Raw genomic sequence first — 17,842 nt, 5'->3', positions numbered from 1 at the left:
CCTGGCTTCCTCCGCCACAGGAGCCCCAGTCGGCTGCCGCTGGCCCGCCCCGTGAGGGGTAGCCCGGCCCGGCGCGCCCGGCCCTCTGCTTACGTGACTGGTGGCCACGCCGGAGCCCCGGCACGGGGTAAACTAGGAGGTGGCGGCGGCCAGGGCGGCGGGGGAGGGTGGGGGAGGCGGCAAGGGGGGGCGGAGGTCTCCGATTGTCTGCGGGTGAGGGGGGGGGCGGGACGCGGTGGAAGCTCCAAACGCCTTCTTCGTACACCATGCTGGGGGTGGGGGTCCCAGGTTTGCCACACACTGCCAAGGTGCCCTCTTTTAGTGCACCCCCACCAGAGTCGGTACCACGGGACAGACTCCAGAGAACCCCGGACAGGGGTGGGGGGTAGCTAAAGAAATCGCGCCCCTCCCCCCTCCAACAAAAGCAAACACACCAAACAAAACCACGTCTTCACCCAGCTCCCTACCAGCTCTAGCTTTTCAGAAACTACCCTCCTGACAAATGCACCTCGCCCCCCCGCCTCCCGCCCGGATGAATAATCGCAAACTGCTTCGGCTACACAGCCAGCGATGCGCCTTTCTCGCAACCCAGGCACTCCGAGAAAACAGGAGAGAAGAGAAAGAAAAGAACGCACACAACCGTCCTCCCAACACAAATCCTTGTTTTTGCCTTCAGCCACTGCACAATTGCGCAGGCAACACACGGTTACTTTCACCACGGAGGCCTGGGGTGTTGGTCAGCTAAGGTGTTTTTGTGTTTGAGGACTGTTGTTGTGTTTTGGGGGGAGGAGGTTGCAAGATCTGACACGTTGCAATCGGACCATTTTTTTTTTTCCCCCTCGCTCTCTCGTCTCATTGATCTTCCTACTTGTTCGGACAGATTAAACAGCCTGGTTTTCCCTAGTCTATCGGTTTTTCTGCCTTGGCCCTTTCCCCCTTCTCGCAGCTATTATTTGTGAGGACTGGGCTGGAGACACCGCACACGCGTGCCCCCGTTAGGACGCTGAGTCGACTGCCTGGGAGGACTGGGGGACCCAGCAGGCAGAGGCAAAAATGAAACAAACAAATACAAAAAGGAGGCCAGGCCGGGGTGGGGCTCCCAGCACCCCTCTCCCCAGCACTGCTCTCCACCTGAATCGGCCCGGGGGGGGGGGGGGGGGGGAGACGACAGTAGAAATCGACAAGGCAGGCGTTTGCCTTCCCAGCCAGGCGCGCTCACTCGTAAGTCGTCTCCCGGAAAATAAAGAAACCTCACACAACAGCCCACACCTTCTTCCCCAACTATTGTTTCCTGCGAGATCCCAAAGTTTCCTTTTAGCTGTGTCCCCCTCGCCAAGTTTCCCGGGCGCAGGACGGCGGGTCCGGGGCAAGCTGCTGGCGCTGCCCGGCCCAGCCGGCCTGTTTGGTGGGGGGGGGGGGGGGGGGGGGGAGGTGGCACCCCAGGGCAACAGAGGTGCTGGGGGACTGTATCCGTGGAAGCGATGGCCTGAGCCCTGCTACGAGAGGGGAGGAAGAAGCACAGTAGACAGAAGGGAGAAGCAGAGCCGAGCCAGCCAGACCAAGCCCATGCCGTGGAGGGCTGTTTGGTTGTTGTTGTTATTGTTGTCGTGTGTGTCTGCGTGTGTTTTTTCTCTAGCCGCTGAGCTCTGCCTACGATTTCCAACTTTCGGCTTCTAATCCCCACCCCACCCAGGAACGAGCGACAGAAAAACAACACTTGTCTGCCCGAGAAGGCTCCGGGGTGGGGGGGGGGGGGGGGAGAAAAAGGAAGAAAGGCGACCTCGAAGAGATGAGCTCTCGGCTCAGTTGTCAGCAAACAACACTCCCCCGCTTGTCCATCCGGCGGTCCTCCCAGCCTCCCGGAGACGGACAGACGGACGCACCGACAGGCCCCCCTCGCCATCCACCCCCCGCCCCCGCTCGTCTTTGTTACATCTTTAGCAGCTTTGTGCGTGCGTGTCCTTTCTCCGGTGTCATCGGCTTTACTGCCGAGGGCTGGATGTGTGTTGGGGGAAGGGGGGCGCGGGCCGAGCAGGCGACAGGGGTCGCCCAAGTGGTTGAGGAAGAAAGAGCCGGGCGCCGAGGAGGAGCAGGGGCCCCTAAACTTACTTTTGTTTTCTTTCTCGATCTGCTCCAGGTAGCTGGCGGCCTCGAGCAGAATCTGCACGTTCTGCAGAAAAGTGTTGATGTGCTTCTCCATCGAGTTCTCGCTGGTGTTGAAAATGTCCGAGAAGGGGCACCTGAGCTTGGCCCCCGCGGGCTCCTCGGGCTGGGCCGGGGGCTGGGGCGCGGCCACCGCCGGGGGCGCGGCGGGGGCCAGCCCCGCGCCCTCACAGCGCGCTTCCTTGCGCGGCCGCCCGCGTTTGCCCATGGAGGAACCGGGGTCCGCCGAGCTCGTCCTCTTTTGGGGCTGCGCGGCCCCGCCGAGCTCCGGTCCCTGGAGAAGACCCGGCTGGCCGGAGCGGAGGAGGGGCCGAGGCGAGGAGGCGACCTGACTTCCCGAGCCTCGCTGCGTGCAGTTGTGTGTGTGAGTGTGTGTGAGTGTGTGTCTGTCTCGCAGTGGGTCTGTGTGTATGGGAGATTGAATGAACCTACAGGACAGACGGAGGCGCTCTGGCGCCTGGGTCCTAGTGCGAGCCTGTCACCATCGGACCGGTCAAAATAAAAGGTGGAGAAAAGCGAGACAGGGACGCCCTCTGCCCGTCCCTGCACCCTTCCCCGCCTCTCCCCAAATCTTACCTCAGAGCAGAGCACTGTATTTTAACACAAATGGAAAAAATACTCGATGCCTCCGAGTGCACCTGCAGGAAAACAAACTAGTGAGCTATTTTTTTTCTTCACATAAAAATAATACCTGGTAAAGGGTCCAGGACAATGCCTCGCACATGGTGAGTGGATCCCCAATAAATGGTAGCTGGTGTGACTTTTAAAAAAAAAAATAAAAGCCCAATCCAAAAAACCCATCATATGTAGCCTGGAGTTTCCTCCCCCCAGTTCACACACCCCCACACACAGACAGGCATAAGCATGTGCCTTCACCGGGTCAAATGAAATCCCCAAGCCACCAAATCCCAGTTACAAATTTACTCAACTCTTTCTTTCTCCCTTCAAATGCAAAGCTATTTTCCAGGAAGGGGAGGAGATGTAAGCATCTCTCTCCACACTCCTCTTCCCGGCCTTGGTCCAGCTGTGCAAAGCTCACACTAGGGTGCCTCCACACCTGGCATCCTTTTATTTGACAGAGCCGAGAAAAATGGCAGCCCAGGACCGACCCCCACCCCACCCCAGCTGAACTCCACCTTTTGGCTCTGAAGACTGAGGTCGAAGTCGACGATGTTGTCTTTGCTGCTGCTGCTGCTGCTGCTGCTGTCACCCACCCACTCAGGGTCTGCCGGAACCATGGATGCTTTCCAGGCCTGGGAGGTACAGTGGGAGTCAGAGGGACAGTTGAAGGCCATTGGGGAGTGTCACAGAGAAGAGTTCAAGTCCAGCTCTGAAGCACATAGACTGTGTGAGTTTGGGCAAGTCCCCCAACCTCTCTTGGCCTGTTCTCCATCCATGAAACTCCAATAAGATTCTTGTGCTGATTAAATCATATCTGCACTTAGCACACTACCTGGCCCCTAGTAAGATCTTTTTCTTTCAATCCAGACCCAGATGAGAACCTGGGTCCCCTACTTGTATCTAAGGGGTGGAGGGAACAAGCTACAGGAAACAAGACTGTTCTGCACTTTGTTGGAAAACATCTCTGCAACAAACCCATCCAAATATTGTCACCTTGCAAAGCCAACTGGAATTCCTCCCCCCTCCAGCCCCCCCCACCCGCTGCCAGGGAACCACTTAGGCAGAAGACACATGGAATACTGCCCCCTGCAGTTGAGCAACCCAGCCACCCTAAAACTCAGAGTTGCCTCACGCACATTTGTCCAGAAGACTCTTACTGGAAATGGAAACTTTTTTTTAAAAAGGAGAGAAAGTACATTTCTTTGTAAAACATTCACTAAAGTCTTGTGTACTTTTAGAATATAATAACCTGCTGCTGAGATGACGGCACCAATCAGTGGCATTTTAATTTTTTCTAATGTTTATTCATTTTTGAGAGAGACAGAGCATGAGCGGGGGAGGGGCATGGAGAGAGAGGGAGACACAGGATCTGAGGCAGGCTCCAGGCTCTGAGCTGTCAGCACAGACCCTGACGGGCGCTCGAACCCACAAACCGCAGATTATGACTTGAGCTGAAGTGGGACGTTTAACTGACCGAGCCACCCAGGCGCCCCAGTAATTGGCATTTTAAAGCAAATGTATTCACATTTCCAATTCACATTTGGATACAATCATACTACACATACTGTCCGTTCATTTTTCATCCTGTGACAAATTTTGCATGATTGGTCTTTGCATCCTTTAGCTAGGGGAGAGTAGAAGATCCTAGGAGCTGTGAAATAAAAGTTCACCTTCCATGATCAGACTGACTACTGACTTTTTGTTCCTGCTGGGACCACAACCTGAGTCGCTCATGTTTAAAAGTCCCTAAGTGTCTGAGGACTTTAGGAAGGTATATTTTCAAACAGCTTTTATCTAATGCCATTTTGCAAAACCTGGCACGTGTGTAAGACAGCCCCGATCTCCCTTGCCCCAGTTGAAAGATGATAGTGAGACAATGAACCAGCTAAGCCCCAAGAAAACCTTAGTCTCTAACTCCCCAGTGGGTGCCAAATGTGTACATATGCAGTACTGTGACCTACATGTCTGTCTACCCACACCCACCGAGGTAGGCACACCCCACACATGAGTGCCTGGGCGGGGGTAGGGTGTTTTGTAATTATTTATTTATCCCTGTTTCATCTCTCATAGGTCTGCGAGCTTCAGAAAGCCCAGTGGGAATCTTCAAGCTGGGCCACGGATCTGACCAAAGCCAAAATAAACAATGGCTTGAAGAAAATCTACAAAAAAGTGCTGATTTGCACTATTCCCACAGTCCGCCACAGCCCCCACCATCATTCCCATGGAAAACACCACTGCTGGTGCCAAATCAAGTTTCCCCCCCTTCATAGGGGCATTGTTTTTTGTTATTATGTGAGTTCTTAGCATCAGACAATGGCACCACAAGAGACACAGTGGAGGCAGGAGAAATGCCTTTTTGTTTCACAAAGTCTGTGCTATTGTGCCCCAGACTCTAGCCCACATATAGTACAGTTGCATGTATGCATTTTGGTAACATGTGTGTGGAATGATGAATGTGCCAACCTAAAGCTCTAAGCCCCTTCCTTATTTTTTCCCCCCGAGCCCATCAAGTGTTAAATTGAGAGCATCATACTGCTCTCTCCCTCCTCCCACACTATCCCCAATTCACAGACTCCTCTAATAACATTGGCCCCCACAGAAAGAGTGGTGTTTCAGGGGTTATATCACAGGACAGGCATCCAGGATGCTGGGTTACAAGCTCAGCTCCATTCCCGATTAGCTTTGCTTCCCAGGAGGAGCTATTCAAGCCCTTTGCACCTCACTTTCTCCGGGGCTTTGACTCCATAAATAAACGGCTTCTTTGGAAACTTGCTGGCAATTTTTGCAGAGAACAGGTAGTGGATGAGAAGGCAGCTGGCCTGATAAAAACATGTGAACCCTTTGAAAGAAAAGTAGTGGCTTTTTGCAGTGCCCAGTGAGGCCAGCCAAGATGTTCCCAAAGGCCCAAGATACCTTGGATGCCTATTCAGTCAGGGTCTTGTTTCCCCAAATTTCTGTTTCTTTGTTTGGCCTATTTGCCTGTTGGTAATATTTTTCTGTCAACCTTGTTTGCATTTTAAAGCCAGATCACTCTCTCATGTATTTGCCCCCTTTCCCCTCCCTCCCCCCCCCCCCACATTCTACATTCTCACATCAAAGGAGTTTGTTTTGCTTGTTAATTATGTCTTCAGGTACACAGAGGCCGGTTAATTACTAAGACCCAAGGAGAGTGGCCCCCAGAGCTCCCCATTCTACATGTGGATGGGATGCCCTTTCCTGTCCTGGGCCATTTTGGTTCTCCTAGGTTCCTTAGCCCTACTCTTCCTCTTTATCCATCCTTCCCTCCCTAGACCTTTCTGCCTAAGTCCACTACTCCACCATCTAGCTTTTCCTTGGACCTTGCCAGCATGGCCAGATCAGGTTCTTCCCTGTTCTTTGACCTGTGGTCTTTGTACTTAGGCTTGATAAACACCATCAAGAGATCTCCTGTCCCCAATATTGTCACTCGAGTCCTAATTCCCCAGAGCTTTCCTAGCCAAGTTTTTCCTGAGCACCTTTCCCTTTGGAAAGGGATTGTCCAGCAAAGACCTGAGGAGTTGACTTTTTCTTTCCTTGGGAGCCCTCACCTACTAGGAAGTGATGAAGGGAGATGAAGGGAGGAGACTTCATCTACTAGGAGGGAGAACTGGCTTCAAGGAAATCCCGGGAGTAGAGGTTTGGGGACTGGTTAGATGCAAGCAGAATGACAGGAACAAGGAGAACTGTGTGACTACCTCTCCCACTGGCTCCTGGAACAGCCTTAAAAGTGCTGACCAGGCCTCCATCAACCACTCCCCATACCCCCACCCCCACCCACACATTCACCAGTGGGTGTAGACAAGGACAGAGGATAAATAGCCTCCACCCTACATTGGAGCTCACCCGGGTGTCACCTGCTCCTGGGGCATTATCTCTGCTCTTCTGGACTCTGCCCTCCCTTCTCCTGGACCTCCAAGCTGCCAGGCTTTTCCTGTCTCAACCAACTCCTGGGCTTCTCCTATGCAACGCCCAGTACTTACAGGGTTCATTAGATTATGAGCTCATTAAGGGCATGGAGCATGCCTTGCTCCCCCTGGCATCCCCAGCCCGTGGCACCTAGCACAGCACATACATGGCACATGACAGGGACTTAAGGCATAAGGGTCAAAGTCATGAATGCTCCTTCCTGCCCGGTTGGAACCTTGGTGCTGGCCCTTCATGGCTTCCTTGCTCCAGCATGGCAAGAAGAGGCATTTGACACTGTCTGCAAAACTATTCCTGAGTCACTCGTATTAAAGTTTAAATATCAAAATACTGTCTGTCAAGAAGCCAGAAACCCATTGAGCCAGATGGTTGAGGTTCCCTTCCCCAAAAGTGCAGAGGTTCAATCACCCTTTCCCCTGTCCTTACTGCTCTATATCTCTTGTGACAAGATGGGTCTCCTCTGTAATAAGATGCTTCTGATGGAAGAATTACCAGATGATGAAAGCAATGGCCTGAGACCAAAGTGGGAGTCATATGGAGCTTTTTTTTTTTTTTTCATTGTATTCTCATTGTAGGGTTTCTACTAGCTGAGAGCAGTCCTTCCGGCCCCTATTTTCTTTAACATCCCCATATTTTAAAAAATGCATTCAGGGGCGCCTGGGTGGCGCAGTCGGTTAAGCGTCCAACTTCAGCTCAGGTCACGATCTTGCGGTCCGTGAGTTTGAGCCCCGCGTCGGGCTGTGGGCTGATGGCTCAGAGCCTGGAGCCTGCTTCCCATTCTGTGTCTCCCTCTCTCTCTGCCCCTCCCTTGTTCATGCTCTGTCACTCTCTGTCCCAAAAATAAATAAACGTTAAAAAAAAAAAAAATTAAAAATGCATTCAGCAAAGATTCGAAATTCACGTACATTAAGGTAACAGTGATTGACAGTAGCTTAAACAGGATCATTCCCAGAGGCACTTGGAATTAAAACATGGCCAGTGCTTTAAGCTAAAGAACTAAAGTTCCAATGGTGAAATCTTAGGCATCAGGAGATGGAAGGAGAAGGTAGTATTTAGGCAGTGAAGGATCTTCCTTCTGATTATTAGCTGGTTGAACTTGTGTAATTTGCTTAACCTTTTAGAACCTCAGTATTTTCACGTGCTCAATGGGAAGAACGATGTTTACCTTACTGATGGGATATATATAAAGGGACTTTGGAAACTGTTAGGTGCTGTGCACATGTCAGCATAGTATTAGTCTCAAGAGTCCTGGAAGATTTTCAGGGAAAACAAAACCAATGACAAAAAGATGGGAGAAAGAGATACAAGCCCGGGGTTTTGGGCCAGCTCTTCCGCTGCATGACCAGGTAATTTTGGATAAAAATCCCATCATTTGCAGCATCTGTGTCCTCTCCTCTGAAGGGTGAGTTCTGTGGCACTGTCTTCCGCTCTTCCCCATTCCAAAAAGCATCATTAATTCATCTCCCCCAGGTTCATTAATGCTGGGATGCTACTGGGATCCTACTGGGATCTACTGGGATGCTACTGGGATGCCTGTTTGCAGTCAGCAGGGGAGAACAAGTATGACCACACTAAGCTAGGAAAATTCTAGCCCAAAGCAAAGAAACTGGAATCTTGGATATCCCAATCCGACTTATCTCTGAGAAAAGCCTGCTTCCCACTGTTTTTTGTTTCTTGTTTTTTTTGTTTGCTTTGTTTTTTGTTTTGAACACAAATCAACAAAAAGTCAGAGGAGCCCCTTTCTGTCTTCAATGAGGTCTGAAGGCCCAGGACCCCGGTCTGTGAATCACTGGACTCAGTAATCAAGGAGGCAGCCCCCCCCACCCCCACCCCCACACTGAAGAAGATACAAGATCTACAGAAGGAAGCAGCCCAGAATGGTGCTGCTTTTAGTTTCTGAACTTCCGCCCGGATACCTGCCCACTACTCACCCCTTCTTTCCTTCTGAAGCCTATTTTCTCTTTCTCCCTTTTCCATCTCTCCTAACTGAGGCTTGCAAGTTGCCCTCTCTCTTTCCTGCTCCAGAACTCAGTTCTCATGGGTGAAAAGGTTGATGAGCAAAGGAGTGGGTACATTTATCAGGGATAATGGATATATGAGCACATACTTAACATGCAGATTAATTCATTCCATCAGAAGACATAGTCTTCCATATGTCAGGCTTGTTCTGGTTATAGGGACTCAGCAGTGAGGAAAGGGCCAAAACCTCTACCCACACGGGACTCGTCTCTTACCCCAGGTATAAATATAGAAGACATAGGACCAGTCGTACATATACAGATATACATATAGTCACATACATGCACGCAGAGACAGGCCTCTTTACTCCTGTGTCTTTCAGAAAATGAAATGTAAACCTTAAGGTGGAGCCAGAATATGGGATTCATACCGAGAGACTATTACATCCTCTTACACATCAAAGAAACAGTCATAAACGAGAGTGAGGAAGGGTTTACCTTCATATCTCCCTTTCTCTAGCTTCTTGCTTACATTGGACATTCATTTTTGTTTGCGTACAAATGAACCTTTGCATGTTTCCACATAGTAAGAAATACTGCATTATGTCTCAGAAGAGTTAATTTTTTTTTAATTTTATGTCATCCTATTTCAGAGTTCTGAAGCTCTCGCAGATATGTGTGGCCTGCCAAAGAGTCACGTCAAAACAGCTGTCTAAAATTATAACCTACCTGGAAAAGTCAGAAATGTAATCAGAGGCTATTTCCATATAACTACACCCTAAAAACACCCATCCCAGACAGGCCAGCACAGGAGAATGACATGTTGGTATACAGTTGCCAGAATCTGTCTTAGACTTTTGATACTTAATTGCATCATTGTTAAAGTTGAATTGAGTAGAATATCCCCAGCAGAGACGCTGGAATTGGGAAATTGGTCTGCATTTCCTGTGTCCTTAAAAATTTTTTTTTTAATATTTATTTTATTTTTGAGAGAGGGAGAGAGAGACAGAATGTGAGTGGGGGAGGGGCAGAGAGAGAGGGAGACACAAAATCTGAAGAAGGGCTTCCAGCTGTCCGCACAGAGCCTGACGCGGGGCTCAAACCCACGACACGGGAGATCATGACCTGAGGTGAAGTCGGACGTTTCACTGACCGAGCCACCCAGGCATTTCCTGTGTACTTTTTAAAGCCTTGGAAGAACTGGGCTCTATCAATTCTTAGGCTGAATTGATGTTAAGGGAAATGTTTTCTCATCCCATTAGTTTTAATTTTACATCCTTTGGGCATGAGGGCTTTTGAGTTTATTATAAAACGTGTGATGTAGTCCCAGAGTATCTTAGAGACACGGTAGGCACAAGAGCTAGTATTCATAGAATGCTTGTAACATTCCAGGCCCCATTCTCCAACCACAATTTTATTTCAGCTTCTCAGTCATTCCATGAGCTATTATTCTCACCCCCATGTGACAGGTGAAGACATGGAGACTGGGGAAAAATAAGTGCCTTGCCCCAGATGGCGCAGCTAGCAAGTGGCAGAGCTGGGCACTCCAAGGCCTCCAGCCTGGCACAGCGGAACATCCCTTCCTCCTGTTCATAACCCGCTTACCTTCATTCAGTTCGGTCCAGCCGCACGTTTGGTGGGTATGAGTTTATGCGGTCTTGCTAATTGGGTTTACGTGCATTACAAGGGTGCTTGTTCCAATTCCTTATTCGATTATAGACTGAAAATTTCTCCAATAGAGGAAACTTGGGTCCTCCCTTCCCAGGCTGTGAGTTCTTCCAGAGCCTCCGTGGTGTCTCCAGCAGGGCCTAACAAATGCCATGCCCAGAAAACCTGTTCAGTAGACATTGTTTGAAAACTGGAGCTCAGCACGCGGGACCAACTCAGAAAATAGAAAAGTACCTTCCGTGTCATTTATCAGACATCACCGATCTACCGTTGACACCAAGTGCCTCTCATGCTCTGTCCTTCCTTTTACACAATTAACTCCACGGCTGAGGTAGAGGACACACAGAAGGTGCTGAGAAACCTCATGTATCTGCTGCCTTGGCCAAAGGTTGTGAAGCTGGGAACAACATGTAGTGCATTTGGAAAGACTGTTGGTCACATACGACAGAGGGTCTCAGCCTGTGCCCTTAGGGATGGGATCGCCAGATTTATCAAATGAAAATGCAAGATGCCCAGTTAAATTTGAATTTCAGGTAAACAAGGAATAATGTTTTAGTATAAGTATGACCCTTGTAATATTTGGGACGTACTTAGGCTAAAAAATTTTTGTTGTTCATCTGATATTCAAATTTAAATGATCATCCTGTATTTATCTGGCAACTTTAGTTTGGGAGATGAAGTGCGATTAAATTAGAATCTCTGGAATACTCACTTCACAAGGTTATTACGAGGATCCAATGGATTAATGCCTGTAAAGAGCTTAGCACGGTGCCTAGCATGGACGACACATCCAATAAGTAGCTGTTATTATTATTCCATCGCTGCTACCTTTCCCAGATCCCCCCTGCAGATCTTCCTCTCCCAAGGCTTGGCAGTAAAATAGACAACATGGGTGGGGCAGCAGTACAACCTGGAGCCCCCCCAGAGAGTCCCTCCATTGGACAGAACGTGGGCTCAGACCTCCTTGTTCTCACCTTTCTGTCTTTGAGCCCTTGACCAAGTCTTGTAAAGTAGGATGACTCATAGTACAAAGGAAATGGACTAAATTCCAGTTGTGACTCTGTCACTAACCGGTCATGATCTTAGGCAGATCATTGCCACTTCTCTGGGCTAAATTTCTTTACCTATAAAATGGATATAGGGCAGACGGTCACTTCTATTCATAATACTCTGTGATCAGCTCACTTGTAGAAATTCCAGCCTTGACTCCACAGACACTCTCCCCAGAGAATTGATTCTTTTTCCACCTATTCCCAGGGCTATAAAGTGGAACATCAGTGTTCATGCAGAGTGGAGAGCTTTGAGACTTTTGGGTTTCCTATCTTCCCTTCAGGTAAGTATACTCTTCTGTTTTGCTAAAAAGTGCAACATACCCTCCCCTTTAAGTTATGTTTTCCCTTCAAAGAATGGAAGGAAACTTTTGCTTTCACTTTATTTTTTTTCCTTATTTAAGGTAACCAACACTGACCATTGCATTGCCAAATGCAATTGAAATGTGAAGGGGCCATTTTGAGGGTGTCATTCAAAAGCTGAAGGTTCCCACCCCCAAACTGGAACACCCTGGATACACCTGTTCTTTTTCTCTAAGGTAATCCTTTCTTAATCCTTTTCCAAATTTCACCTGCCATTGAGAGTCCACCGCTGTTGCCATTTTTGAAGGACAAACCTGTTTTTCAAGTGGTAATTGCATTGACCATCTGTCTCCATTAGCCATATTGTGCCCCCCATCTTCCTCCAAACCCCTAAATGACAGAAATAACAGTGCAATAAAAGAATCTAGTTGCAACAGACAGCATTTTGTCCATGTGTGTTCATTATGAGGGTGGACCTAAGAGCAATCCAAGTAGCAATAGAAAAATCTTCTTTGGTTTTCAGAAGTTTTCCCGCCACACTTAGGGCTCAGAGCTGGAGAAAGAGCTGACTGTCACCTCCAATGAAGAAAATCATTTTATTAGTGTGAATCCCAAGAAGGGGCTATGCTGTTTTTTTACAAGGGGACATAACTGGGTAACACTCATACTGATGGATATTCTGAGAATGTGCCCCTTTCCATTAGGGCTTGAAATAAAGTCCTAATCAAAGTGGTCATGAACTCCTTTTGAAGCTGCACAGGAAATCTCTGGGAAACACAGTTAAAAAGACTCTAGTTCAAAGGAAACTCCTCCTTTATTAATAATATTCAGAGATTTGTTCCTAATTTGGTTTTGGTAACTTGCTGTGCAGAAAGAAAGAAAATGGAAATTTGGTCAATATCTCTCAGAAATCAAACCCAAAATGTTGGGGGAAGGAGGTTGCAGGTAATTAATTTGGAGGGGGGCACATTGTCAGCCACCAGAGTTTTTGCATGGTAAAGCAAGACCCAACAGCTAGTCATGGTGGGGGTTTTAGGACATCCATCTTGGATGTAAAACTATCTCCACTTCCCCCCTCTTTGAACTATCAAGATGGGGTTAATATTACTGTGATAACAGATTTACCTAGAGAGGATCCTTACATGGTTTAGGCACAATTATCTCTCTGGAAAGATGGGCCCAAAATACGTCATGGAGGTATTCCATTAGCAAAGGATTCTGATCACCTAAAAATGCTGGTGAGTTAAGCCAAAAGTTAGCATGATACTGAAATTTCAATGGGTTTTTGCTTTGGTTAAGAGGTACAAGTAAAAACTTGGGGTGGGGGAAAGAACTTCCACTTCTAGGAAGATGGGGTAGACATACTTTATTCTTTCTACTAAGCACAACAAAGAACCTTGAACATTATATATAAAACAAACATAAAACAACTCTTAGAGGAGGAGAGAGAAAGGCACAATGGCTAGGCATCTCAGAATTCAAGGAACAACACCGTGGTGAGCTCTCTGGGCTTTAGTTTTACTTTATTTACCTTAGTCTTGGAGCTCAAGAAGGCAGCAACCTGGAACACCAGGTGCACACAGAAAAAGGCCAAACAAAAGTCTGTTCTCTGGAACCAAAGGACCAGGAAAAGGGCATCCTGGCAAGACAAAAAACTTTTAGGTAATAACCACTCTGCTTCAGCCAAATACCACAGTAAAACTGTAACCCACCCACACCCACACAAGTAAAGGCCAAATGGGGAGAATAAACTTTTACTCCAGCCATGTTGTAACAAGGCTCCCCGATACCTACTTCCAGAGTGATGTCAGAGAAGGCAGAGTATGGAGCTAGGGACGTCATCCCTACGGGCATTAATGAAGGCCCTGCAGTCTTAGTGCAGACCACATAGGGAACGCTCACCCTTGCACAGCTTGACAATGTGCCCTTCTCCTCAGGTGCCAGTGGAGGCTAAGAGGGATACCTGGAGTCTATCTCTACCTACCAGTAACAAGGCAACACCTCTCTTCTCCTGCCATAGTCACTGGAAGCCACATGAAACAGATGGTTTAAATAAGGTGCAGAGTCTTATAATGTAATATGAAAGTGTCCAGGTTTCAGTAGAAAATCATTTCGAGAAACAGGAAGATCTCAAATCAAATGAAAAAAGGCAATGAATGCCAACACCTAGATATGATGGAAATATGTTTCTGTCAACAATTACAAACATGTCTGAAACAAATGAAAAAACAGAAAGTCTCAGCAAAGAAATGAAAGATCTAAAGAAAAACCAAATGGAAGATTTAGAACTGAAAAGTACAATAATCAAAATAAAAAACTTAGTGGATGGGCTTTACAGCAGAATGGAGGGGACAGAAGAAATAATACATGGACTGAAGGCAGAACAATAGAAATTACCCAGTCTGAACAATTGAGAGAAAAAAGACTGAAAAACCAAAAACAGCTCCTCAAGAACACAGAGGACTATAGCAATAAATCTAATGTTCATCTCACCGGAGCCCCAGAAGGAGAGGGAAAAAAGACTGAAAAAATACTTGAAAAAATAATGATTGAGAACTTCTGAAATTTGCTGAGACATAACTACAAAAAAAACCCTGTTTTGTTTTTGTTTTTGTTTTTGTTTTTGTTTTTGACAGAGAGAGAGGGAGAAAGAGAGAGAGAGAATGAGTGCAGGGATCCCAAGCAGGCTCTGTGCAGTCAGTGCAAAGCCCGACACGGAGCTTGATCCCATGACCCTGGGATCATGACCTGAGCCAAAATCAAGAGCCAGATGCTGAACTGACTGAGCCACCTGGGCACCTGTAAACTCTAGTTTTAAGAAGGCGAGGGAATACCAGACAAGATAAATCCAAACAAATCTATGGCAAGACACATTGTAATACAATGTCTAAAAATTAAAGACAAAGAAATCTTGAAAGCAGGGGAAAAGGCAGATATAAACAAGATTGTTCTAAAGTTTATGTGGAAAAGAAAATGAATTAAAATAGCTAAAACAATTTTGGAAAAGAAGAATAAAGTGAAAGGACTCAATCTGCTTGATTTCAAGACTTTGTATAAACCCAATCTCACACCACTCACAAAAATTAACTTGAAATAGATTAAAGACTTAAGTGTAAGAGCTGAAACTGTAAAACTCTTAGAAAAAAACGTAAGGAGAAAGCTCATTGACTCTTGTCTTGGCAATGGTCTTTTGTACATGGCACTGATAGCACAGGCAACAGAAGCAACAGTAAACAAGTAGAACTTGTCAAATTAAAAAGCTTCTGCTCAGCAAAGGAAAAAAAATCAACAAAATGAGAAAGCAATCCGTGGAATGGGAGAAGACATTTGCAGGTCATATGTATGATAAGGGGCTAATATCTAAAATATATGAGGGGGCACCTGGGTGGCTCAGTCAGTTGAGCGTCTGACTTTGGCTCAGGTCATGATCTCACGGTTCATGAGTTCAAGCCCTGTGTCAGGCTCTGTGCGGACAGCTCAGAGCCTGGAGCCTGCTTAGGATTCTGTGTCTCCCTCTCTCTCTGCTCCTCCCCCATTCATGCTTTGTTTCTCTCTCTCTCTCTCTCTCTCTCAAAAATAAATAAAAACATTAAAAATTATGTTTAAATATGAGGAACTGAGACAAATTAATAGCAACCCCCCTCAAATAATCCAATTAAAAATGGAGAAAGAACGTAAACAGACATTTTTCCAAAGAAGATATGCAGACGGCCAACAGGTACACGTAAAGATGCTCAACATCACCAATCATAGGAGAAATGCAAGTCAAAAACCATGATGAGATATCACCTGACACCTGTTAAAATGGTTTATCAGAAAGATGACAAGTGCCAGTGAGGACATGCAGAAAAGGGAAGCTTTGTGCACAGTTGGTGAGACAGGAAATGGATGCAGCCACTATAAAAAATCGTATGAAGTTTCCCCAAGAAATTAAAATTTGGACTATCATACACATGATCCAGCAGTCTCACTTCTGGGTACATGTCAGAAGGAAATGACAGCACTAGCTCAAGGATATCTGTACCTCCATGCTCGCTGCAGCATTATTTGCAGTAGCCAAAACACGGAAACAGCCTAAGTGTCCATCCACAGATGAGTGGATCAAGAAAGCATGGTATATATCCACGTAGATAATAGAATAGTATTTAGCCATTAAAAGGAAAGAAATCCTGCCATCTGTGGCTGAAACTACCAACATGGATGAAACTTAACTCGAGGGTGTTATGTTAAGTGAAATCAGTGAGACAGAGAAAGACAAATATTCTATTATCTCACTTATATGGGGGATGCAGACAACAACAACAACAACAATGAAAACTGAACCCATAGAAATAAAGAGTAGATTGGTGGTTGCCGGGGTGGGGGTTGGGTGGTGGGAGAGATGGGTGAAGGTGGTCAAAGAGTACAAATCTCCAGGTACGAAGTTCTGGGGATCTCACGTAGAGGAGGGTGACTACAGTTAACGATACTGTGTTGTGTACTTGAAAGTTGCCAAAAGAATAGATCTTAGAAGTACTCACAACACACACACAAAGGCAACTGTGACGTGATGGTGTGTTAACTTTCTTCTGATAACGATTTCACAATATATATGGATATCAAATCATCACACTGTATACCTTAAATCTGTACAATGTTACAGATCAATTCTATCTCAGAAAAGCTGGGACAAAAGACTCACTGTATGCATATATAAACACATGTGTGCTTGCAAGATATTACCAGGCAGGAAGCTCTCTTTTCTGAATGTTATCCTGGTCCTTGGGTTGGAATTCTCTGTTTCATGTGTCCTGGGAGAGCTCGCCTGCACCCAGCAGTTTTGGTTTCATTTTTTCTCCTTTCCAAGGCTGAGGTAGCCACATGGCAGAGTCAGGCCAAGGAGACCCAGAGTCTGCCCGGATGTGTAATCTAGCAGAGTCCACAGGATTGTGTCTAAGGAGACATGGCTGCAGAAAACAGGACCTGGCCGGGGTGCCTGGGTGGCTCAGTCGATTAAGTGGCTGACTTCGGCCCAGGTCATGATCTTACAGTCCGTGAGTTCGAGCCCCGCAGCGGGCTCTGTGCTGACAGCTCAGAGACTGGAGCCTGCTTCAGATTCTGTGTCTCCCTCTCTCTCTGACCCTCCCTCATTCATGCTCTGTCTCTCTCTGTCTCAAAAATAAATAAACATTAAAAAAAAAAAAAAAAGAAAAGAAAACAGGGTCTGGTGTGGTGACACGTGTCCCAGGTAAGGTCATGGACCTTGTCCCTGAAAGACTGGATGAGAGGCTGAAGCAAATGGAGATTGCCTTTTTGTTCTCTCAGCCCCCTCCCCTCCACCCCCAGCTCTCCTGGTCCTCCAGCCATCTAGCTTGGATTTCCTTTAGTATTTTTTTTAATAGCTTAATTTTTTTAAAAAATAAGTAAATAATCATCACAGAAATACAGAGAAGAAAAAATAGGATAATAAAAATTTACCCAAGTCCCAGCTGCTACTAATAACATTTTGGTGGATATATACACACAAACACACCTACTTTTCCCACTTCAGGCCCCTAATTTGTACCACCTTCCCCTCCAGGGTAAAGTCAAAAATGTTAAGTGAAGAGCTTTATTACCATAATCCAGAAACATTCTGTATAAGGCCCTGTATTACATGTGCCTTTAGCAGTCTTCCCTAAAAAAAAGAAAGAAAAAAAAAAGTTCTCCCTAGCTATATTATATATATGAATATATTTTTATATATTTATATTTATATGTATTTTTTAACCAAAAAATGAGGTCATTCTGTACAGGCTGTTTTGTAACCTCTTTTTTTTTTTTTTTCACTCAATAATGAATCATGAACATCTTTCCAGGTCAATAAATATGCTCTTACAATATTTTAATGACTGCACAGTATTCTATTGTATGACTGTACCATCATTTATTTAACCAGCCTCCCAATGGTAGACATTTAAATTGTTTCCAAATATTTTTTGCTGCTGTAAACAATGTTACAATAAACATCCGGTAGCAAAATCTTTGCTCCAAGTCCTTAATTATTTCCTTAGGATACATTCCTGGAAGGGAATAGCTGGGTATACGTTTGCACATTTTTAAGGTTATAAAAAGGTTTTGTCAAATTGTCCTGCACTTAGTCTGCTCCCACTAGCTAGC

The 17,842-nt window shown here is 46.4% G+C and overlaps 1 protein-coding gene across 5 annotated transcripts in view; it reads right to left on the bottom strand.

Moving 5' to 3' along the window:
• The window catches only part of MXI1 (MAX interactor 1, dimerization protein), a 111,029-nt gene extending 108,532 nt beyond the window's left edge, over positions 1–2,497 (bottom strand). For all 5 annotated transcript variants that reach the window (XM_042960158.1, XM_042960161.1, XM_042960160.1 and 2 more), the window contains exon 1: positions 2,110–2,497. In XM_042960158.1, coding sequence (XP_042816092.1) covers positions 2,110–2,371 — 262 coding nt within the window. In that variant the 5' untranslated portion in view covers positions 2,372–2,497. The remainder of the gene's footprint in view (positions 1–2,109) is intronic.
• Between the last annotated feature and the right edge of the window lie 15,345 nt (positions 2,498–17,842).

Source organism: Panthera tigris, chromosome D2 (assembly GCF_018350195.1).
Source record: "Panthera tigris isolate Pti1 chromosome D2, P.tigris_Pti1_mat1.1, whole genome shotgun sequence".
Lineage (NCBI taxonomy): Eukaryota > Metazoa > Chordata > Mammalia > Carnivora > Felidae > Panthera > Panthera tigris.
The sequence above is the reverse complement of the archived record's forward strand: the minus strand, read 5'-3'. Positions and strand labels throughout refer to the sequence as shown.